Raw genomic sequence first — 24,553 nt, forward strand, 5'->3', positions numbered from 1 at the left:
TCCCTGAATGACAAAGTGAAAACACATTTTTAGAAATTTTTACAAATTAATCAAAATGAAAATCTGAAATGTCATGCGTAGGCGGTAGAAGACGGATAGCCAACCGACGTGTTTGTGATGAAGTGATAGGCCCATCGACTCGGCTTCATCGTGAGAGATTCCATTGATCTTGAAGACCCTTGTTTCCACGGCGTCAAGCTGACCAAGATGTGAGTCAGTTGCGCTAGTCCAGAGAGGAGAGCAATATTCCATCAAGCTGTGGATGAAGGCCTTGTCGGTGGATTGGAGTTCAGGTGTACCAAGGAAGGATTTTGTAAGACGGAGGATGCCCAGTCGGCAGCTGGCTTTGAAGGCCAACTTTGAAATGTGGTTTGCCCAAGAAAGATCATGGCTGACTGTGAGACCCATGTGTTTGAATGCCTGAACTTTCTCAAAAGGATTGTTCAGAAAGTATATCGGGGGTTGTGCCAGACGGTCCTTTTGGAGAGAGATAGTGAGAGTGTGAGATTTGTCAGGATTTAAAGACATATTCCAAGTGTTTGACCATCTTGTGATGTTTTTTTCGTTTGTTTTCAAGGTCTGAAGAGAGGGAAGAGACTGCAACCTGCCTTTCTGAAGGATGGAGGGATGTTACGGCATCGGGTGGAGACATCAACAAATAGATAGTTTTTTTCCAGAGAGATCATTGATGAAGATCAGGAATAAGAGATGAGGTTGTTGGAGAAAACGGATGATTTTACATGAACCGCGATGATGGATTCCATGATCTTGCTGATTATTGGAAATAAGCTGTTAGGTCTCTCGTTTAGGGTTCATGTTTTGATTTTAATTGGTTATACTCATACAAGATTATATACAAGTGTTACTCAAAACATTACATCTGATAATCCTTCATGACGGGCCTCAATTATGTCTACATTATGGTGTCGGCTGCTGGACGTTTTTGACCCAAGTCTTTCACGAACTATCTGGCCAGGCCAGACGTTCGACTGAAGGTGACATGAATTTGTAATTAGTGATAACTCACCTACTCGATGCGAAAGACACCGTGGGATATTTAATGTCTTTCAGTCAACATTGGCAGATGTCGGACATTGGCAGAAGCTGCAATCGGACCCGTTCAAGTCGGGTCTGGAACCGAACCTCGACAAGACAACTCACAAAGGTTAGTGCATTATCTCCTCAACATCCTATCAAAATAATGATAATGAATGCGGTTCAAAGCAGGTGGTGTTCTCGACCGTTACACTATACAGAAGGCGGTACACGAACAGCTCGACCAAACATAAATGGGGCGAGTTCGCTTGTGGGGGATAAAGGGGTGAGGGCTTCTCCTCTGCTCTCCTCTCTCTCGGCCCCCGTCGTGTCTCGCCGAGGTCGGACGCGGCGCAGAGCCAGCGAGCGGCGTCACTCTGGGCCCCGCTCGGCCCGGGTATTTGTTCGATCGCCCGGCGCCATGGACGTTGGCAGCATCACCACGCTGCCGCCCTCTGGGGGTTTCCCACTGTCCGGCAGGAACTACAAGGACCCCAAGAGGCTCTATTGCCGCAGTGGAGGGCATGTCCTGCAGCTGTTCCCTGACGGCTCGGTGCGCGGCACGCAGGACCGTGGAGATCCTCACGGTGCGCACCCGAAGCTCTCCCTCTCCGGCGGCCGGACGGCTCTGGTTAGGCTTTGATGCGACATGGCGGGCGAGTTCCCGCTCGTGTGAGTGACCCTGACACTTTCCCCGGTACTGGTTTGTGCGGACTCACTTCCAAGTTGTCCCTTATCAAATTTTTTGTACCTGACTTTTATTTAGAAGTACGCTGCAAGCTCGTCTGACCTATAAAGTGGTCTTTGACCGAAATAATGACCTACCTTGCCTGTAAACTGTTAGATCATGCCAGTGCCCTATTAACAAGCTGAAAAGCACATCCAGGGTTTGAAATCTCAATTTAAATTTCACTCCAAGCACCAGAGGCACCGGTACTCCCACATGTTCATGTTGACGTGACGTCACAGTGGTGCCTTGACTGTGACACAGGCATCCGCTTTCTCCGCAGTATGGGTACGTCACACGCTGTGAGTGCGAACACCCGAACCGACCTATGAGCTTTTATCAAGAATGGACGGATAAAACAACCCAACAGACACAAGCTACTGTTTCCGCAAGGGTTTATTTACTTTACATAGGGGAGGATGAAGGGGGGAGTGTGGGGTAAATTTGAGAATGGCAATGAAAAGAGGTTCTTAAAGTGTAGTTTGATAATATATAGAGTATATAATGAAAGGTGGTTAGGAGTTTCTTAAAGTGTAATTTGATAATATATAGAGTATATAATGAAAGGTGGTTAGGAGGTTCTTAAAGTGTAGTTTGATAATATATAGAGTATATAATGAAAGGTGGTTAGGAGGTTCTTAAAGTGTAGTTTGATAATATATAGAGTATATAATGAAAGGTGGTTAGGAGGTTCTTAAAGTGTAGTTTGATAATATATAGAGTATATAATGAAAGGTGGTTCGGAGGTTCTTAAAGTGTAGTTTGATAATATATAGAGTATATAATGAACGGTGGTTGGGAGGTTCTTAAAGTGTAGTTTGATAATATATAGAGTATATGATGAAAGGTGGTTAGGAGGTTCTTAAAGTGTAGTTTTATAATATATAGAGTATATAATGAAAGGTGGTTAGGAGGTTCTTAAAGTGTAGTTTGATAATATATAGAGTATATAATGAAAGGTGGTAAGGAGTTTCTTAAAGTGTAGTTTGATATATAATATAGAGAGTATATAATGAAAGGTGGTTAGGAGGTTCTTAAAGTGTAGTTTGATAATATATAGAGTATATGATGAATGGTGGTTGGGAGGTTCTTGAAGTGTAGTTTGATAATATATAGAGTGTGCAATGAAAGATGGTTGGGAGGTTATTGAAGTGTAATTTGGTAATATATATAGTATATAATGAAAGGTGGTTACGAGGTTCTTAAAGTGTAGTTTGATAATATATAGGGTATATAATGAAAGGTGGTTTGGGGGTTATTGATGTGTCTTTTGATAATATTTAGAGCATGTAATGAAAGGTGGTTGGGAGGTTGTTGAAGTGTAGTTTGATAATACATGGATTATATATTGAAAGGTGGTTGGTACGTTATTCAAGTATAGTTTGATAATGTGCAGGGTATATAATGAAAGGTGGTTGGGAGGTTGTTGAAGTGTAGTTTGATAATGTGCAGAGTATATAATGAAAGGTGGTTGGGAGGTTGTTGAAGTGTAGTTTGATAATGTGCAGAGTATATAATGAAAGGTGGTTGGGAGGTTGTTGAAGTATAGTTTGATAATGTGCAGAGTATATAATGAAAGGTGGTTGGGAGGTTGTTGAAGTATAATTTGGTAATATATAGAGTATATAATGAAAGGTGGTTAGGAGGTTATTGAAGTATAATTTGGTAATATATAGAGTATATAATGAAAGGTGGTTAGGAGGTTATTGAGGTGGAGTTTGATAATATTTAGAGCATGTAATGAAAGGTGGTTGGGAGGTTATTGAAGTATAATTTGGTAATATATAGAGTATATAATGAAAGGTGGTTAGGAGGTTATTGAAGTGTAGTCTGATAATGTAGAGTACATAATGAAAGGTAGTTGGGAGGTTATTGAGGTGGAGTTTGATAATATTTAGAACATGTAATGAAAGGTGGTTGGGAGCTTATTGAAGTATAATTTGGTAATATATAGAGTATATAATGAAAGGTGGTTAGGAGGTTATTGAAGTATAATTTGGTAATATATAGAGTATATAATGAAAGGTGGTTAGGAGGTTATTGAAGTATAATTTGGTAATATATAGAGTATATAATGAAAGGTGGTTAGGAGGTTATTGAGGTGGAGTTTGATAATATTTAGAGCATGTAATGAAAGGTGGTTGGGAGGTTATTGAAGTATAATTTGGTAATATATAGAGTATATAATGAAAGGTGGTTAGGAGGTTATTGAAGTGTAGTCTGATAATGTAGAGTACATAATGAAAGGTAGTTGGGAGGTTATTGAGGTGGAGTTTGATAATATTTAGAGCATGTAATGAAAGGTGGTTGGGAGGTTATTGAAGTGTAGTCTGATAATATATAGAGTGTATAATAAAAGGTGGTTGGGAGGTTATTGAAGTGTAGTTTGATAATATACAGAGCATGTAATGATAGGTGGTTGGGAGGTGATTGAAATGTAGTTTGATAATATGCAGAGTATATAATAAAAGGTGGTTTTGGGGTAATTCAAGTGTCTTTTGATAATATTTAGAGCATGTAATGAAAGGTTGTTGGGAGGTTGTTGAAGTCTAGTTTGATAATACATGGATTATATATTGAAAGGTGGTTGGGAGGTTATTCAAGTGTAGTTTGATAATGTGCAGAGTATATAATGAAAGGTGGTTGGGAGGTTGTTGAAGTGTAATTTGATAATGTGCAGAGTATATAATGGAAGGTGGTTGGGAGGTTGTTGAAGTGTAGTTTGATAATATATGAAGCGTGTGAACTGCATTTTTGTCTTCCCTAGCTGTGTTGAAACTGCAAGCGGTGCGTGCAGGGGTCGTGGTCATTCGAGGAGTCAGCACAGGGTTGTACCTGGCCATGAACGATTCTGGGAAGCTCCATGGTGTGGTGAGCACAACATCGACAAGTTTTCCTCTGTGTTCAAGTTGTGTTGCATGAACAAACTTCTGTCTTCTTTTCTATGCTGGGAATGTTTGACTCACGGATATAATTAACCAGATAGTTATTTGATGTAAACAAGCCCGATTATTCTTGGATAATGGCTTCCAGTGCAGATTGGACTGTGTACGTTTTGTTGCTTTGTCAAGCAGACACAACTCCCTGGTTTGTTTATTTCCTTTTAAAGAAAGACCTTTGTGCTGACGGCCTCTTCAATGTCCATAAATGATTCAGTTCCAATGTAACTATCCCCCGAGGTGGATCCAGGATTTTGGAAAGGAAAGGTTGGTTGGGGGTTCAAAATCCCTCTGCACCCTCTATGGGAGGGAGAAGGTTCAGACTCTCTATACCCCTCTATGGGAGGAGGGAGAAAGTTCAGACTCCCTCTGAACCCCTACGGGAGTAGGGAGAATGTAAAGACCACCTATACATCCTCTCAGGGAGGAGGGGGAGGTACAGACACCTTATGCATCCTGAGCATATAATTTGGAGTTTGATTTTAAATCTATTCCTGATCTAAAAGATTACATAGCTCAGTTTTTATTTGTTGGTGTACAAAGTCATGGCGTGTGGAAGAGCTAGAACACAGAATAGATTAGGATGCAACAGAATAAAAGGAACAGCAGAGAGGGGGGAAAACACCAAGAGCAGGGACAAGGGACGGAGATGGACGAACAAGAGATGCGAGTAAAAATGAGGGGTCGGGGAGGATGCAAGAGGTGGATAAGATGGATACAGAATTCTCTTTGAATGGTATTGTACATTCTCTCTGAATGGTATTTCGATTAAAACATTTATGGCTGGTCTACCACTTCACTGATGACGTCATCTTGACAATCCTTTATTTCCCATTTGGAGTAGAATGAGATGTTCCAAGTTTCAAATTTTTCCGATCAGAAATTTCAGAGATATGTTGGTTTTTTTTTTGCATTTAATCCAAGATAGCTGCCATACCACATGACATATGACACCTCAATTATCATTGAAATATTCTCCATGGGGGGGGGGGAGGGGTGGTCACTCCTATCCTGAAAGTTTTGTGTCAATCAGACAAGTGGTTGGTGAGAAGAAAAAAAAATGTTGAAAAAAATTCGAGCAAAAAAGGGTCGAACAATAATGATAACTAGAAGGGCACTCTGTGGAGTGCACACCTCCGCCACACAATGCCCGATTCAGGAGAACATATGGGGGCCAAGAATTTTTTTAAATATCATGCTGTGTATCGGTTTGGCCCTATCTCTCAATGGTGAAGAACCACTTAAAAAAAAAAAAAACATTTAAATTCTCGAATCCGGATCTTCACCAAAATCGAATCATTTCTTCCTTGTCACACACCCAACGTGTCCACAACTTTTGGAGATATCCTCTACACAGATAAACGAACAGAGAAGGGTGAAAACAACCTCGATCCACCTTCGGTGGTGGATGTAACGATCAGACGTACTGGTTGTTCAATTTTTGGAAATACGTCTTTTCTTTCCTTTAAATTAAAATCTCTTCCAGCATTTGAGAACTTTGAGAAACAACACAGAAGTGAGCTGCATGGTTTCTGCTTCATGAGTCGAGACCTCACGAGTGATCGATAAGTGGACAGGGACTCTTGGACAATACTCCACGCTTTTAATTGTGTGAAAAGACGAGGGATCTCTACAGGTCAAGACATGGATTTTTCAAAAGATCATACAAACAGCATTCATGGCCAGCATTTTGTCTATCTTGGTAGCTTAATCAGCAGCAGAAAATGCTTGATACAAAACTAGTGGAAAAAATGCTCAATAAGCTAAATGATTGCAATGGTGCCAAAACCACAAAACCTTTCCTGGCTCGCATAAAGCTCACATTTGTACTATATTAGTCAAGCAGCACTCTAAAATAAAATTGGATAAGGTGGGTGAGCGACGCTGGACAGAGAGGGAAAGTAGGAAGGCTTGCTGGAGGGATAGAGAGAGGGGGTGAATGGGAAGGCACGCTGGATGAAGAGCGTTAGTGGGTAGGTAAACTGGCCAGAGATTACAAGCAAGTAGGCACGCTTGACAGAGAAGGATAGTGGGTGGGCACGCTGTTAGAAGAGGATGAGCGGATGGGAACGCTGGCTGAATTGGTTGAATAGGTTTTCACGCTGGTGAGAGGGTGAGCAGATATGCATGCTCGATAGAGAAGGCTAATGGGAAGACATGCTGCGAGGAGAGGACTGGTGGGTAGGCATGCCAGTTGAATTTGGTGAACAGGTTGGGATGCTGGCTGGAGAGGGTGAGCAGGTAGACATACTTGATGGAGAGGGTGAATAGATAGGCACACTGCGATGGCAGGAGAGGACAAGTGCATAGGCATGATGTGCACACTGACCAGAGAAGGCAAGTGGGTAGGCAAACTCTATGGAGAGGGTGAATGGATAGGCATGCTTGCAGGAGAAGATGAGCAAGTAGGCACACTGGCCAGATATGGCGAACAGGTCAGCATGCTGGCCAGATTGGGAAAACGGCGGCATGCTGGAAGTAAAGGGCGAATGGATATGCACGCTGGCTGGAGATGGAGATCAGGTAAACACGCTTGATAGAGAGGGCAAACATTGGGCATACTGACTGAAGATTGCAAGCAGGTACGCGCGTTGGTCGGGACGCTGACCATCCAGAGAGCTAGCGAGAATGGATGCTGGCTGATGAGGCCAAGCAAGTATTCTGTTAAACAATTGATTTTTATTAAACATCACAATGTCTTCTCTCAAGAGTTAACGCAACAACAGATATGCAAATGATCACATAGCACCTTAACCCAAGGGTTCATGGATAAAAATCGAGACAACTTTGCATAACATGGGTCCAATGGACCCAGGGACTGAAACGGTTAACTTGCAAAATATATTGTTATTTCTATTTTTATTGTTATGCTTTTATATGCAATGTTTGTTTAGGCTCATGGATGATATCTGCAAAAAAAACCAAACAATTTTTGATTTTTGTTATTTGAAGAAAACAAAAAAAATGTAATGTTTATTTATTTATATTTTTAATATTTTTGTAATTTTTTAATTTCTCCATACAAAGTTGCGGCTAGTGTTGGAGTATTTGCTTAAAAAAATTTTTTGCTCATAAAATGTCGATTCACTGATTTTTCTTTTGACTTTCCGTCAATCGAGCAGGAAATGAAACAAAGTAAAATACTGGGTAATAATTGGGGGGAAAAACAGTGAAATACTGGGGGAAAATAATTCATATACAAGGCTGCATTCCCAAGTTTCTTACATTTCGATGACTTGTGACGTCTCCGATGCTAACATGACATCATATCAACCTTTGAGATGTTTTTCCTACATCCAACCAACCATCTTTACATGGAGAAGAAAACCATTCGATACGCCGAAGTAACGTCAATGCAATGACTAAATACATACTGATTAGATGTTTTATTGATTAAATAAATAAACCTCCATAAAACCAAACACTTGAAATAGAAAAAGAGGGCTGTCTGACAGCAAATACCTGTTTTGGGGGGTTGAACCTCCGTAGACCCCTCCAATGAGTGTGGATTTTGATGCTGTTGAAACACTTTGGTACATTACGGGTGATGAAGTTTCATTGAAATCGTGTTTATAGTTTTGGAGAAGAGAGCAAATCCTTATTTTTTGGTGGGGGAGGGGGGCGTAAAAAAAACCCCGATAAACCCCCTAAATGAGCACAGATTTTGATGCGGTCAATACAGCTTCGTTAAGCATCAGATATGAAACTTGTGGGCAAGTTTCATCAAAATCGTGCGTTTGGTTCAAGCGATAATGAATGAAGTGTTTACGAATTGACTCACTCAATCACTCACTCACCTGCGGATAAGCTCAATGGCATAAGCTCACCTGACTAAAGTTCAAAGTGAGCTAATAATACAAAATAGACTAAACTGAACAGGCCACCGAAAATCGGCCGTCCTGCCTGCAGGGCCAAACAAACGCAGGAAAAAGCACACGAAGATAAACCTCCTAAAACATCATAAGTTATGATGTAATGAGAATAAAGAGAGACTTGCATTTGTTAAAGGGGGAAACGCTGTGGGAAATGATTTCAAAATGGAAAAATACCAAAAATAAATCACAAAACAATGTCGATGAATAAGGATGCAGAAAAGGTTTGTACAACGCTCTCAAAAGGCAGAATATGCATCTCACAGATCAGGTGATATTCTGGTGTGTTGGCGCAGTGGTTAGGGCAGCGGCTTGGGATACAAAAGGTCCTGAGTTCAAGCCCCCTTGAGCCACTGAATTAATACACCAGGGGGTTGACTCAGCCTGTCATCCTTCCGAGGTCGGCGAAATGAGTACCAGTATACTGGGCCGGTGTATACCCCGGTTAAAAATAGGTGTACCATATCCCTGTGTGTCGTAAGAGGCGACCAGGGTTGCGTCAGGAAGGGCATCCGGCGTAAAACATGTGCCAAATCACTATGCGGATCATACGGATGATCCGCTGTGGCAACCCCTAACGGGAGCAGCCGAAAGAAGAAGAAGAAGATCAGGTGATATTCTGTTGGAAGAAAATAATTGGTGAATTCAAAAATCATGTTGTTCTTCTTTCGGCTGCTCCCGTTAGGGGTCGCCACAGCGGATCATCCATTATGATCCGCATACTGATTTGGCACAGGTTTTACGCCGGATGCCCTTCCTGACGCAACCCTGGTCGCCTCTTACGACACAGGGATAAGGATTTAATTGGGTTTCGCCATGATTCCGGGCTGCCCTACACCCTCTGTGAATTCAAAAATCATGTGTAGTAAAAATAAAATGCTTATCTTTGTCAAAGAAATGGAATCGCTGATCCGATTTGAAAGATCGTAAAACAAACACGGAGTTGAGAAAAAAAAAACTCAGCAAGTACATGAGAAAACAAGATGGTGAAAGCACATAGAAGCTTCCAGAATAACTTGAGTACATGACAAATGACTCAGAACATTCCCCCCGGACATGATGAACCTTGAATGGAATGTCTCGCATATAAATTACCTTCGGTACAATGTAAAATGTAACCACGGGTCCGCTGGACCCAGACCGTGCAGGCTCGGGGTAGCGTTTTTATTAAATGTAAATAAATTATTCCCGTCAAAAAGGAACGGAATTAAAAAAGAAATTAGACCACAGAAATGTTGTAAAAATTCGACTTGAGGGACACATGAAAGGGCATACAAATAGAAATTGAAATAAAAAAGTTAGAGCACATCAAAAAAAAAAATATATATATATATATATTTATCGGCCAGGTCCATTGGATCCTGCCTGTGCATGCTTGGGTTAAAAGGTCTTCATGTACTTTCAAATGTTCCAAAACTTGTAATGGAAGAGCAAATTTCTCCAAGTTTCTGTTGGGCACATGCAGTCTACCAGAAACCTCCTTCTGGTGAAACTCCCAAAATTCAGACTCTCGACTCACCTCCACTCATTCATACCTCTTTTCTTTTACCTGTGTAACAAACTTCCTCATTCTCTTCAATCTCGTTCTTCCCTTCAAGGCGGTTGTTCAACACCATCTCAGGTCATTCCCCATCCACAACCATGATCTTTTCTACCCTCACTAACCCTCCCCCAGCTCATCTATTTCCACATCTCTAGTTTTTTCTTCCACTTCTGTGATTGAGTGTTTTTGGCCGTGTCGTCCTTCATCCGCTGACGTGGACAAAATCTTACGGCATTTCACATCATCTCGACCAATCAAATTTGCCGCTCGCAGACCCAACCCATGTAGTTTTTTCTCAAGACTGCATGTGGTAAGGTGTTCTATGAACTGTTGGTTGTTTTTTAAATTTATTTTAAAAAAAGAGGTTTTCGTGACAGGTTAAAAGACATTACATGGGATCAGAAGATTATTGTTGTTGATGTTGATTAAATAAATGCAATAAAACAAACTAAGGATTTTTTTTCAAGTCAGGAATTGTGTGAATAATTATGACATCAGTGAAAACAGTATACAGTAATACTGTTGAAGATTTGGCGGCACTTAGCAGCACCGGTCTCGGGGGTTATAACGCCGGCTAGTTTGGCACAGGTCTCGGGTCACGTGCCTCAAATCACGATACCAAAGTACACCTGGGCCGTACCAGTTGGGGATATAGACCCCGGCTACAGACTGGGTTTGTCAGAGACCGAGCGAAGTCTACTAGTCCGTAACCATTTTTGTTTTAAATACAAATCGAGTGATTGTTCCTCAGCTTGGCACGAATAAATTCAAGGCGGCAACTTTCATATGAATCAGCCAGATTTATTGGGGAAACATCGGGGAAACACGACACAAGCAAAGCATTCACGAATGTTATCATTCATCTATAACCCGCTCTTAACTAGGGAGCTACAGATATGGGTTTTGAAGGGAGCCCTAGCGAAATAAACCTTAGGACTGGCCAACATGCAGACAAGACACGGAGTACTTGGTGGTGTCTCATGGACGAGAGGAAAAGTGTCGAAGGCACAAATGCGGCTCATGACAAGCCGATGGTGTTGGATTCGAGCGCCCAGGCTCGAGCATGCAGCGTGGCAAGATGGTGCTCGTACTCCTATCGGCATCGCTCGCGCATGCCATGTGGCAAGATGGCGGCGACGACGTCCTTTTTGTCGGCACCGCTCACGCACCAGCCTCGGTGCGTCCAGCCCCCGTAACGTCGACGGCACAGGAGAGAAATATCTATGGTGTGTTCCAGCTGGTTTCTCACAAGGTTCAGTATGCAAATTCAGGCCTTGCCTGTACACCAGACTAGGCCAATCCGGGTGTTGGCCTCCGCAGGCGGATCGACGGGATGAAAGACGTGTCGAGCCGTGCAGGGAGTCAGAACAGTCAGAAGCTCCGTGATTGGATTCAGGATGAACCTGTGGAGGTCCTGCAGGCTGGATGCATGGCCGAGGAGGAACAGCCGACCAAACCACTCTTCATGAAGCAGATCGCAGACAGACACAACCGTCCCTTCTTGAAGCAGATCGCAGACCGACACTGGGCAGTTCCTCTCGAAGCAGATCGCAGAGAGACCTCAGGCAGTTCCTCTCGAAGCAGATCGCAGACAGACCTCAGGCAGTTCCTCTCCTTGCCTTTCGGGGCGGGCCTCTCTCATGAAGCAGATCCCAGACTCACACAGCCGTCCCTTCCTTTGCTTTTCGGGGCCAGCCTTTCAGACCTCCTCTGGGGACCCGTGATTGGTCCGTCGTTCGAGATTGCAGCAGTTTTCCGCCAATGAGTTGCTGGCACGTCTTGCTGATTGATTCTCAGGGCGCCGGGTTGGGCTGGTTAAGAGGGGGGGCAGGAAGAAGAAGACGCCTCCCGTACACCATCACTGTATGAACACTGGACAGCCTACTACACCTCCCAACACACATGTAACATCCGATTACCAAACAACCTGGCTAAACATGCATTTAAGGGGGGATCTGGGCTAATCCTATATTTTATAACCCACTAAGGGCCCATTTCCACAACAATTTCTGTTACAACAACGATTAAATATTTTGTTATGGTTTTAAACAATGAGAAAAGGAAAACAAGTGGAAAAAAACAACGGTTGTTTTTAATACAGCACTGTACTGTAAAAACCTTGAGCACCAAAAGATGCAAAAACAACCACAAAATTCTGGAAAGAAAATTAAAAAGTTTCATCATAAGTAAATGTAATACGTGTCTCATCCCCTTACACCCACTTTGATCCCTGTAAAATGGAAAAGAAGACGTTGCACCGATAGCTACCTCTTGAATCTTTACAAGTATGGTAATTAATAATTTTGACAAGTTTTGCCTGGATTGTTTGAAATACAGAGACCTGGCAAAGCCAAAATGTTAATTTTGTGAGCATCTTTGACCTTTGACCCCATATACAATTCAGAAATCTACTCTAATCTAAACAAATTTCAATGCATCCCTGGAGAGGCTGTTTTAAAGAACTTTTGTACCAATTTTCACTTCTATCGATTCAAATACTCGGGAATGGTAAAATGTGCGATTAAAAAAATTTTTTTCACGAGGTGCGACCTCGTGAAATTATAATGGGGGCTTAAATAAAAAATAAAAAATAAAAAATAGAGAAGGGGTTTGCATATCCTGGACCATGGTACCTCGACTCCAAATTTGAAGAAATCAAGGGAAGGCATGCAACTGTAATTGTTGGAGATAAACAAATATAAATTACAAGCTTACATAAACACGAAGAAAGAAGTTAGCTGACTTTACATCAGGCAACTAGAAGGGCACTCGGTAGAGCGCATACCTCCGTCCCGTAATGCCTGATCCATGAGAACATATCGGGCCCAATACATATTTGAAATATCATGCTATATATCGTTTTGAGCCATATCTCTCAATGGTGAAGAATCACTTAAAAGTTAAATAATCCTCTCATCTGGATCTTCACCAAAATAGAATCAATTCTTCCTCGTCACACACCCAACCTGTCCACCAAGTTTTGTCCGAATCCGTCCACAACTTTTTGAGATATCTTGCAATATATTTGAGATATCCTGTTTCTCAATGGTGAGAAAATCACTTTTAAAAACTCTAGTATCCGGATCGGGATCTTCACCAAAATCGAATCAGTTCGTCCTGGTCACACACCAAACGTGTCCACCAAATTTCATCCGAATCCGTGCACATCCTTTTGAGATATCCTGCATACAAAGAGGCAGACAGACAGACAGACAGAGAGGGGTGAAAACTTGACCTTCACCTTTGGTGGTGGAGGTAATGAGGAGTAGAAGAAAAACAAACAAACAGGAAAACCAATATGTCTCCCGTCCCTGTCGGAGGGAACACTTAATTGAACCATATTGTCACCCAGGCATAATTCCAGAGACCCTGTACATGTGTGTGTTTCAGTACTTATCCACATACAAGTGTTTTGAGGATCAGACTAATGGAAATTCCAATCTGGGACCTGTTTGGAGTTGCTGAATTCTTTTTTTTAAATAATTTTTTTTAAGTCCTGTGCTGTTTTTTGGAGTCCCATTCCATTTGATTGACGTCATCAAGATAATTAAAATGTCCTATCATTAGAACTGCTATCTCCTGATTATCATCCTTTCTGAATTCCACAAACAATAGGACAGACATTGCATGAGAACAGCAGCCAATTGCCTGATATGTTACAGATGATGCATGACACGTTTAGTTTAACTAGGCCCAGTCATTGCTCTTTAGGATCTGCAAATGCAATTACACTCCCAATTCATTCATCTTAAATGCTTTCTGCAGCAATTGGACCCTGAAGGAACAATCCTGTGTTCGCAAAGACATATTCCTGCAGATGCAGACACATCCCCAATGTCCGTGCGCAACAAATAGGGAATGGGATGTGTTAGGTTCTGTTAGTCGATGTTGAGATGTATGTTGTTGTTATTGTGGGATGTGTGATAAGGTAGAAGGTGGGGTCTGTGGGATGTATAAGAGACTCCATCTTGTGTGCGTTTGATGCATGGAGAATATAACGAGCCTGTGCTTGTGATCAGTTACACCGCTCTGTGTCAGCTTGGATGACATTACGTTTGACGACGAGGATGGCAGAATTTTTGATTTTCCTGTCGCATCATTTCTTGGCTCTGCCCGGAAAACCGCTCGTTCCGTGGAGTCGCTGGTTGGACTCATTTCAGACCGACTTACATGCAATGGTTCTGCAAGATGCGGACAACCCATGGAAATGCGCACTACTGATGCACTGGGTACTGAGGGCAACACATTTTCCTGGACATTGAGTCCTACCCCTACTTATGCTACATTGACCGCTGTACTTGCCTCGCATTCCGAAACCACTCAGAGTGTTCGACGGTTCCAATCCTGACAATGGGGTCAGTGGCCGAGTGAGTCAATTCTCCAATACCCATCTCCATTGAGAGAATTAGCACTGCCTTGTATGTTTGGTGCACCGCATGACGAGATGAAGAGATCAGCTCATTGAGAAGACGTCTCGTACAAAAGTGAAGGAGAATCTATTTCCTGAATCTGGCAACATAACTTTGCCTCATGTCATAAGGATAGCTGGCCAAGTAGAAATGGCTTACCACATTGCACAAAAACTTACTGGAACACCTTCACCAGTTAATTATGGCTACGCACTCTACAGGTCAGAAAATCCAGTAAAATTTCACCAAATTAGTTACAGATCCCGACCTTACATTACAACAAGCACAGCAGTGCCCTGCGCTTTCTCGTCAATGTTGCAGGAATTGTGGGTCCACCGGGCACAAGTCCAGAGCCTTTGATTGCCCTGCCTGGGGACAACGCTGCAGAAATTGTTGCAAATTGAACCACTTTGCCAGGTGGTGTCACTCCACCCTTCGCACAAATGCCTGCTTGGCCACAGACCTTGCACTCTACAACGGCCATAAGTGCTACTGTGATACCGACCCCATGAAGCTTTAAAATGCATTATATTTATCATGTGCATTCATTTGCTCCTGGACACTTGTGTCTCTCTTGACCTTTTTTTATTGTACACAGAGTCAAGGCTCATGGAAGAGCTAGAACACTGCAGATATAAGGACGCAACAGAACAAAATTAACAGCAGAGAGAAGGGGAAACACCAACCGCAGCGTTGAATTACGAAATTGAGGGAGACTTGAGCAAATAATGGGTGTGTGGAGGAATGAGGGGTAGGTAGGCGTGGATGCATTGTTTGAACAAGATGTATGGAGAAAAACTCTCAGGAAGGAAAAAACTGGAAATTTTGAAGGAGGTCAGCTTGTGAGTGGAGGTGTAAGGGTGGGTGGTTGGGGGGTGGGGTAGAAAGGATCTGAGAGGTGGTGAACAGCTGTCTTGAAGACCTAGAAGGAAGGATGACATGAAAGAGAATGCGGAAGTTGGTTCTACAGGTGGGAAAAAGAGAGGAACAAATGAGTGGAGGTGAGCAGTGATCCTGGATTTAGGTAGTCTCACTAGAAGGGTGTTGATGGTGGACCATGTGCTCCTTGCAGAAACCTAGGGGAAGAGGGGGGTGGCAAAACAGAGCACAGAGGGTGTGAGATCAGGAAGGAGGCGGTAGAAGACAGAGACCACGGCCCATAGACTCAGCTCCATCGTAGGATATTCCAATCATGTTGAAGACCTTGATTTCCATTTCATTAAGTTAAGCAAAGTGTGAGGCAGGGGTGCCATCCTTGAGGGGAGAGCAGTATTCCATCAAGCTGTGGATGAAGGCCTTGTAGGTGGATAAGAATTCAGATTTGCCAAGGAAGGACTTTGTATGACGGAGGATGCTCAATTGGTGGCTGGCTTTTGAGGCCAACTTTGAAATGTGGTTTTCCCCAGAAAGATCATGGCCGATAGTGAGGCCCAGGAGTTTGAATGACTGAACTTCCTCGAGGATTGTTAAGGAAGTAGATGTGGAGGGGGGGGGGTGCTTGCCAGAAAGTCCTTTTGGGAGAGATAGTGAGAGTGTGGGATTTAGAGAGGTAGAGAGGTAGAGGTAGAGTTAGAGAGTGGGATTTGGCATGATTGAAAGACATATTCCAACTGTTTGACCATGTGTTTTTGTTAATGTCTGAAGAGAGGGAAGAGGCTGCAGCCTGACTGTCTGAAGGATGAGGGATGTCACGGCAGAGGGTAGAGTCATCAGCAAGTAGATCAAGAGTACTTTCCAGTGAATCAGAGACATTGTTGATCATTAGGAATAGGACTGGGCACAGAACACTGCCTTGGGGCACTCCAGCCTTGATGGGGAGAGGAGATGAAAGGATTCTATTGAATGCCACACGTTGGCAACGAGAGTGTATGAAGTCAGTAAGCCATGTGTGGATTTGTTATTTGATGCTATAGGCAGAGCGTTTGGAGAGAAAGGCGGGATGCCAAACTGCATCAAAAGCATGACATATGTTCAGAGAGATGTTCTTGATCTCATGTCTCACATTAAGGACCCCATCCATTGTTGGGTGAGTAGAAGCAGCATGCCCAAGGTAGAGTGACCTGGTCTGAAACCAAATTAGCGATTTGTGTGTCACATCTGTTGATCACGGTATCTCTTACCTAATGTATGTCACATCTGTTGATCATGTAATATCTCTTACCTGACAGGAGACTTACCATGATCAATCAGGTGGTTCCCTCACTGTGAGGCTTGCCCATTGCATTCTGTGTGGGTTGACCCTTGCGATTTCCCCAAATCTGGGAAACTCGACCGTATAATTTGTGGGAGTGATATCTCACCTTTTAATTTGGATATATTGTATAGCTTTTGATACGAAGGATTTCCTGACTAGCTTTTGATATCTCACCTCTTTATTTGGATATCTAGCTTTTGATATGGAGATTTTTATATACTCTAGAGCATTTCACATCCAGGATCTCGACCTGCCTTTGATATCTTGCCTTGCTATTTGGATACACAGTGTAGCTTTTGATATCGCACCTTTTAATTTTTGGATATACACTGAATCCGGACCCAGACATTGGCGGTTCCAATATTTGCAGGTTCCGCGTATTCGTGGTTGATTTGCGATTTTTGGGGTAATTTATTTATTTTATTTTCATGAGCAGTGAGCATAACACAGTTCTAAAACACATCTTCCATGAGCTACCTACAAAGCAGCTGGTTTATGTACAGTACAATACTGTACATACACCAAAAACATATCTTCCACAAGCCATGAATATGACCTGTTTCCTGTACGTGTATTGTAGCATCACGGGGGATAAACATAGTTTTGCGGGATGTCTCAGCATGTGCACTTTAAACATATGGCACTGTACGTACTGTATTGTAGCTTAGCGGGATAAACATAATGTCGTGTCCATGGGGTTTAACCCCTATGTGGACGGATGGCCAAACTTCTCCCTTGGAGGCCGACAGCCGAGATTCTCGGAGATTAATGCACGCATGGAAAAACAGTTGAGCCCTGCACTAGAAGGGCACAAATACACGGGAAGGTGGGGCCTCTGCCCCCTCGACACGTTTTGCTTGGTTGTTATCGTTGTTTTGGTTATAAAAACAGGGAAAAGTCACAGGGGGGCAATTACATACTGGGGAAGTTATCCTTGATCCCAACCTAATTAACACCACACCACCCCCTATATGGTGACACGTAACACTTAAGCTCACAGTCTCCCTACTTGATTACATCAAGGTGTCTCCTACACATCCACGGGTCAAGCAACTCTATACGATCTTATCTCTCCTATTAAATTCCTTCATCTACCCCACAAACATAACAATAGTTTCGCTGGATAAACATAGTTTCACGGAATGTCTCACCATGTGCACTTTAAACATACGGTACTGTATTGTAGTTTCGCGGCATAAATATAGTTTCGTGGAGTGTCACACCAGTGTAACACGTCATTTCCCGCAACGTCATCCCCCCCGTGAGTTACTTATGGAATGAAAACACTGACAGCATCTATTGTTGTATCCAGTAATTACCAGGTCACCGCATATGGACATTACACAATGGAAACATTCAGCGTTTCTTAGTGGAAATCACCATCTTGCTACAAACAGCACCATCTAAGCTGTTACATTTTAAAAACGCTCAGCATAATCTGCCTGCATAAAGAATGGAAACACTCAGCATATACAGTATATTGGTGTTCAGCAGCTAGCTGCATACGCACAAATTACACAATGACATTGCTCACCACATCTATTATCAGCTGCCGAATACAGCATCACCCGTAAAAATCCCCCACAAACAATGTGCAGACGACTCACCGCTCCTGCAGTTACCCACGATGAGAACTTGAGTGAGATGCACGACCCCTCCCACAGCGGATTTTACCCCGGCACTCACGGATTTTACCCCGGCACTCGCGGATTTTACCCCGGCACTCGCGGATTTTACCCCGGCACTCGCGGATTTTACCCCGGCACTCGCGGATTTTACCCCGGCACTCGCGGATTTTACCCCGGCACTCGCGGATTTTACCCCGGCACTCGCGGATTTTACCCCGGCACTCACGGATTTTACCCCGGCACTCACGGATTTTACCCCGGCACTAGCGGATTTTACCCCGGCATTAGCGGATTTTACCCCGGCACTAGCGGATTTTACCCCGGCACTAGCGGATTTTATCCGGCACTAGCGGATTTTATCCCGGCACGAGCGAATTTTATCCCGGCACTTGCGGATTTTACCCCGGCACGAGCGGATTTTGCCCCGGCACTAGCGGATTTTACCCCGGCACGAGTGGATTTTATCCGGAACTTGCAGATTTTATCCCGGCACTAGCGGATTTTATCCCGGCACAAGCGGATTTTATCCCGGCACAAGCGGATTTTATCCCGGCACAAGCGGATTTTATCCCGGCACGAGCGGATTTTATCCCGGCACTTGCGGATTTTATCCCGGCACTTGCGGATTTTATCCCGGCACTTGCGGATTTTATCCCGGCACTAGCGGATTTTATCCCGGCACTAGCGGATTTTATCCCAGCGCTTTCGGATTTTATCCTGGCTCTCACGGATTTTACCCCGGCACTAGCAGATTTTATCCCGGCACTAGCGGATTTTATCCCAGCGCTTTCGGATTTTATCCTGGCTCTCACGGATTTTACCCCGGCACTAGTGGATTTTACCCCATCATTTGCGAATTTTTGTCTATTTCCACAGCATTTTCATGAGATTTTCCCCAACATTCGTGGATTTTTCATGGGTCGGGAAATCCCCAGAACCTACCCCCCATTTCCGATTGAAACAATGCCCCCACATTCGTGGTTTCAACATTTGCGGAAATTTCCCGCTACGTATGTCAGGATCCTGATGTATAGCTTTTGAAATCTAACCTTTTTATTTTTGATATACAGTGTAGCTTTTGATATCTCGGTTTTTATCCAGGTTTTCATGAGTTGCTTTTGATATCTCATCTTTTAATTTTTGATATGTAGTATAGCTTTTGATATCTCACTTCTTTTTTTCTGATTAGCTCTTGATATCTCACCTTTTCTTATGGGGATATCTCGCTTTTGATATCGGGCTTTTGACATTTCACATTTTTATTTTGTTATCTATGTTTTGATGTCTACCTTTTGACACCTCATCTTTTTATTTGGATATATAGCTTTTCATGTTTTGCTTTTGATATCTCATCTATTTCTTTTGATGCCCACCTTTTGATAGTTTCCTTTTTATTGGGATATCTACCTTTTGATATCAAGCATTTAGTATATGTCTACTTTTGGTGCCTCGCTTTTGATATTTCACTTTTGACATGACCCAGCTTTTCTTTAATTTCCTCTTCCTGTTTTTATATATGCCTCTTGATATCTGGACTATTTACATCTATAGCTTGTGGTATTTAGCTTTGTCTTTTTTTTCTCTCTTTTTTGTTTTAAAGATATTTAGCTTTTTTGATAAGTTTTGCTTTTGCTTTTGCTTTTGCCATGATTATGTGCATCTACCCAGATCACATGCTCTTTCCTTGTCCCTTTTGTCCTTTGTAGGAACAAGTTTCCGATGAATGTTATTTTCAGGAGACTCTTGAGGAAAATCATTACAACTCTTATCGATCAGAAAAGTTCACAGAGTATGGCTGGTATGTCGGACTCAAACGCAATGGTAAAGTCAAGCCTGGCCCAAAGACCGCCTGGGGACAGAAGGCGGTCCTGTTCCTGCCTCTTCACATGTCCTGAGCAACACATAGAATAATGAACCTTCCTGAATAGCGGCCGATGCACCTGCTGGGATTAGGTTACCTCATCACCTGCAGATATCAAAAATGTTATTCTCCTCGACAAAATGGAAATTTGCAAGAATGACACTTTCACTCTTGTATGAACAAGTATAAATGCTCATTTCATTTCAGTCAGCCTGTCATTATTGGTTTTAAATGGAATAATTGTATACAGTATAATACACATCCATGTATTATTGTGAACCAAGTATGACTGTGGTTGAACAGATATTCTTCTCTGTACAAAGCTGTGTATTGTGCATTTTTTTTTTAAACTAACGATTACATTTTTTTTGGATTGAATGTCAAATTCAGAAGGGTTTGTTTTTCGTTGTGTGCAATTGAGATTGTGGAATCGTGGTCATGCATGTGCATCAGGTAATCAAAATCACATTATCCTTCAGGTGGTTTGATCAACTGAAAGTTGACAAAGATATGCTAACCACCATTGTAAGCATACCTTTGTCAACCTTCAGTTGATACAACCTATCATTTGAACTACATGCTGACATCGACCAACATGAGCCTTGATGAGTCTGGTATTCCTCACTCTCCTTCATGTTTGAGGATGTATTATTGTTCAAGGTCAACTCTTGGATCTAAGCTAGCAAAGCTAGTTGACTGTTTAATTTACGTTTTGTTTGCCTCTTCTTCACAAACACTGCTTGGGCCTCTGTGTTTCTTTTCATTCCATTTTTGAATCTCCTCTTTGCTTCTGTGAGTGAATATACCAAGCTCTCTTAGCATTCATTAAATCTCCTATTTCTGCTTTCCTGCATGGAAACCCGCCTTGCAAATGCATGCACAGACTCTGCCTGTTTACCTTTCACCAGCCAAAGCTCACTTGTGTAAGATATTTTCTCTTTCCACTGAACTGATGGAAACATGGTGTGTAAGACAAAAGTGCACACTCAAGTGATCTGTAACAATTCTTCACATCATCACTTACTTACCTTAAGCCTTTTAGTTATTCAAGTTATGGGATATTTAAATGGATGTTTGAATTATGTGATGTATTTTGTCCACTTTTTGTTTTTTGAGCATATAAATTAAAAGTTCCGCGTTTAACCACCGAACACCGACTCCTTATGAAATGCCACGGACCTTGATATTTGGCGGAGCGCCAGTGTGTTCTGTAACCCTGCCATGGACCCTGTGAGGGTCTTTTGCTGCAGTTTATGGTTTAATCTGTGCAGTTTGGGGCCAAAAAAGGGGGTGGAGTTAAATAAATAAATAAATAATTGAAGGCAAGTTCTTCACATCTGTGGTGGTTTACCTGGAGAACAAATGTCCTGCTGGACTGCATGCAATGAAGACAGGAAATTGAAGTTTATATAATTGTGTTCATGGAATGGGTATCAAAAGTCAAGCTACCGAGCATTGAATTGTACAAATTTTAGCACAAAGAAACAGGTGTTCGTAATTTTACTTTCTGTGGACATTTTGAACATGATTAGACCTTTGGCTCTGCTGCTCCAGATGATGTTCAAGTTCACCATTCTCTCCCGATCTTCATTAAAATACACCGTGGAGATATATCTGTATTATAAAAGGAACCGTGCCTGTCGTGTTATAACCTGAGAATGGATTAACCAATTTCAGTGAATCCAACGACGGTGGATTCAGGGAACCCCAAGGAAAGTTTGTGGCACAAAAGAGAAAGAAAAAAAGGAAGGTTCGTGTGTACGGGTACATGGGTACACATGTTGAAATTTTAACGCCAACTTGCAATGCTGGTTATCCCCCACAGGATCTCCCAGGAATCCTTTTTTTGTTCTTGCCCCATAGATTAGCCATCTAAGTAAGATTGGTATTCTTGTCAGCGAAGCAACGGATATTATATGCTTGTATTAGTAAAAGGCATCCGCAACCATCCTTGACCGCTGTGGAGCGTTGACCGAGGCCCTCACTTTTTCATATTTATTCGCTTTTAAATTTGTTTTCTCCGCAACCGCGAGAGTGATTGACACGAAACTTTCAACGTATGAGCACCTACCCATGGATAATTTTTTTTCAACAAAGTTACATGATTATTGGATGGAAAATGCAGCTAGCATTCCAAAAAGTCAATTTTATGCAGGAATGGGTTGCATGGTGTTTTATCTATCAGGAATAAACAGCCTTGACCTTGTTTGGCTCGGCTTCAGCCAAATTATCCACTTAGAGATCGCCACAAAGCTCAAGCTTTTTCCCAACCCAAGAATGGAGAGAAACTCGATAAGTTGTGTTCCATACTTCTCATGCAACAATATCGTAGTGATGTTGCATTACAGAGTGAACCAAACCAGCAGCCAAGAAAATGTGTACTATCCTGCAAAAATTATTGGGGTGTGAGAATTGTCTGTCTGTGTTTCGCATAACTCTGAACAGCATCAACGGTCTGTGGGTAAAGTTGTGGTTCGGTAACGGTGAGCTTAACCAGGACAAATATTCACTCACACCAATATCGAACAACAACGAGGCCTGGGATGCCTCATCCGAGCCAGGTTATCTTTTTTGCGTCGGACATCGTTCATGCAAAAGTCACTTGGACAGTTTGGCAGCAGTATCGCCGGCCGAAGATATAACCGATCCCGAGGTAGTCCAAATATGCTGCTGCGTCCAGGGAACCTGCGCTGTTCACCCACTCTCTACCTCGTGGCAACAGCCTGCTCGTCTCCGCAGAGGTTCACCCTTATAGAGGTTCATCTTGTGGCACAGCTCGTCTTGTACCGTTCCCGACATGCAAAAGTTACACTTGTCTTGTTTCGCTCCCCAGATGCAAAGCAGCAGCCCTGATGCTTGGAATTCACTGGCTTTTATTCCTTTTTGGCGAAACATGGCTTTTGGGAGCAAAGGTCACCGCAGCACCCTTTTTCCTTCGTGTGCTACTTTCTTATCGGCGCATGCTCAGTCCTTCTCTTGGAGCCGATGCCACGTTGCACATGTGGTGCTTTGTTCAGCGATATAGTAAGTCCAGTGTTAGCTTAGTGGTTAGGGTGGCTGGCTTGGGATCTTAGGGTTCTGTGTTTGAGCCCCATTTGCCACTGAATGAGCACCAGGTGGGGTTGACTCAGCCTGTCATATGCAAGAAGAAGATGAAGCCATATAATTTCCCTGATTGGAGCACACCCACTGTGGAATGATTAGCCATCTGTGACTGACTTGTGAGGCAGTGCTGAAATAGCACAGTGAGGAAGACTCCTTCGCTAGCGCTGGAATGGAATTGGTCATGCAATGTGTGCGTGGTTGCGCTGTCGGAAGGTGCGTGGGAGGAGAAGGGTTAGGAGGGATGGAGAGAGAGATTGGAAGGTCAGGTCAGGTATGGGAGCATGCACTGGAGCAGTGCGTCGCTGCGTCCACTTTCCACCGTCTGGCCATCCCCCAGGCAGATGCCTGGCCCATCCCCATCTCCTTGAGATGCCAATCAACCTGCTGCAACCACAAGGCACGTGGTCGGCCAATTGGCCTCCTCCACTCACGAGGCTCCCTCGCTGAGAGAATCTGGTGAGCAGGATCAGCGTCAGGAAACGAGCCACATGTCAATACAGCCACAGCTGACACTCACGGACTGTGCAGGTAACAAATCTCATTTCAGTCTCCCTCAGCAACTGCTCGTTGGACACAAAGTCTGACCAGCGAAAGCTAAGAATTCTCTGAAGAGACCTGGTACCAAAGTATTTAAGTCTCCATCTCAGATCCCTGGTTAGAGTCGAAGTCTCACATCCATAGAGCAAGACTGGAAGCACCAGGCACCTGAAGACTCGGATTTTCATCCTCCTGCACAGGTACCGGCAGTGCCACATCCCATGATCCAGTGAATCCATGACTCCCCAGGCCTGACCAAGACGTCTGTTGACCTCTGGCTCACAGCCAGCAGAGACATGAATATCACAGCCAAGGTAAGTGAATCTCTCTGTAACCTCATACAAGTGCTGAAAAGTGTAGGGGCCAGTACACACCCCTGACGAACTCCACTAACAACTGGAAATAAGTCAGAGATGGTACCACCACATCTCACAACACTCTCAGTACCAGAGTATCGTTCAGACATCAGATCGATGAGTTTTGGTGGCACCCCACGAAGACCATTAATCCTCCAGAGGGCATCCCGATTCACTGAATCAAACGCTTTGCAGAGATCAACATAGACTGCAAGCAGCCCCTGCCGAAACTCTCGGCTGCGTTTGGTGAGGAACCAAAGAGCAAGGATACGGTCAATCGACCTCATTGGTGTAAAGCCTAACTGCTCTGGACGCTGTTGCTCAAGCAAATGTTGGCAAACCATATT

The 24,553-nt window shown here is 43.1% G+C and overlaps 1 protein-coding gene and 1 non-coding gene across 3 annotated transcripts; both read left to right on the top strand.

The window, feature by feature from the left end:
- Nucleotides 1-1,259: 1,259 nt before the first annotated feature.
- Nucleotides 1,260-21,349, top strand: LOC147009021 (fibroblast growth factor 1-like). Of its 2 annotated transcripts, none has more exons than XM_085863451.1 (3): nt 1,260-1,707; nt 4,530-4,633; nt 20,054-21,349. In XM_085863451.1, the coding sequence occupies exons 1-3, from the start codon at nt 1,560-1,562 to the stop codon at nt 20,240-20,242; spliced, it is 441 nt and encodes a 146-aa protein (XP_085719577.1). In that variant the 5' UTR covers nt 1,260-1,559; the 3' UTR covers nt 20,243-21,349. The 2 variants fall into 2 exon arrangements, with proteins under 2 accessions (XP_085719577.1, XP_085719576.1); XM_085863450.1 differs by having other exon boundaries at nt 1,286-1,622.
- On the top strand, nt 16,679-16,843 carry LOC147009022 (U1 spliceosomal RNA). The gene has a single exon (XR_015053388.1). It is a non-coding gene; the product is annotated as a U1 spliceosomal RNA (small nuclear RNA).
- Nucleotides 21,350-24,553: the final 3,204 nt, after the last annotated feature.

The sequence above is a fragment of the Eptatretus burgeri genome, chromosome 18, assembly GCF_056783735.1.
Source record: "Eptatretus burgeri isolate ZD-2024b chromosome 18, Ebu_testis_v1, whole genome shotgun sequence".
NCBI lineage: Eukaryota > Metazoa > Chordata > Myxini > Myxiniformes > Myxinidae > Eptatretus > Eptatretus burgeri.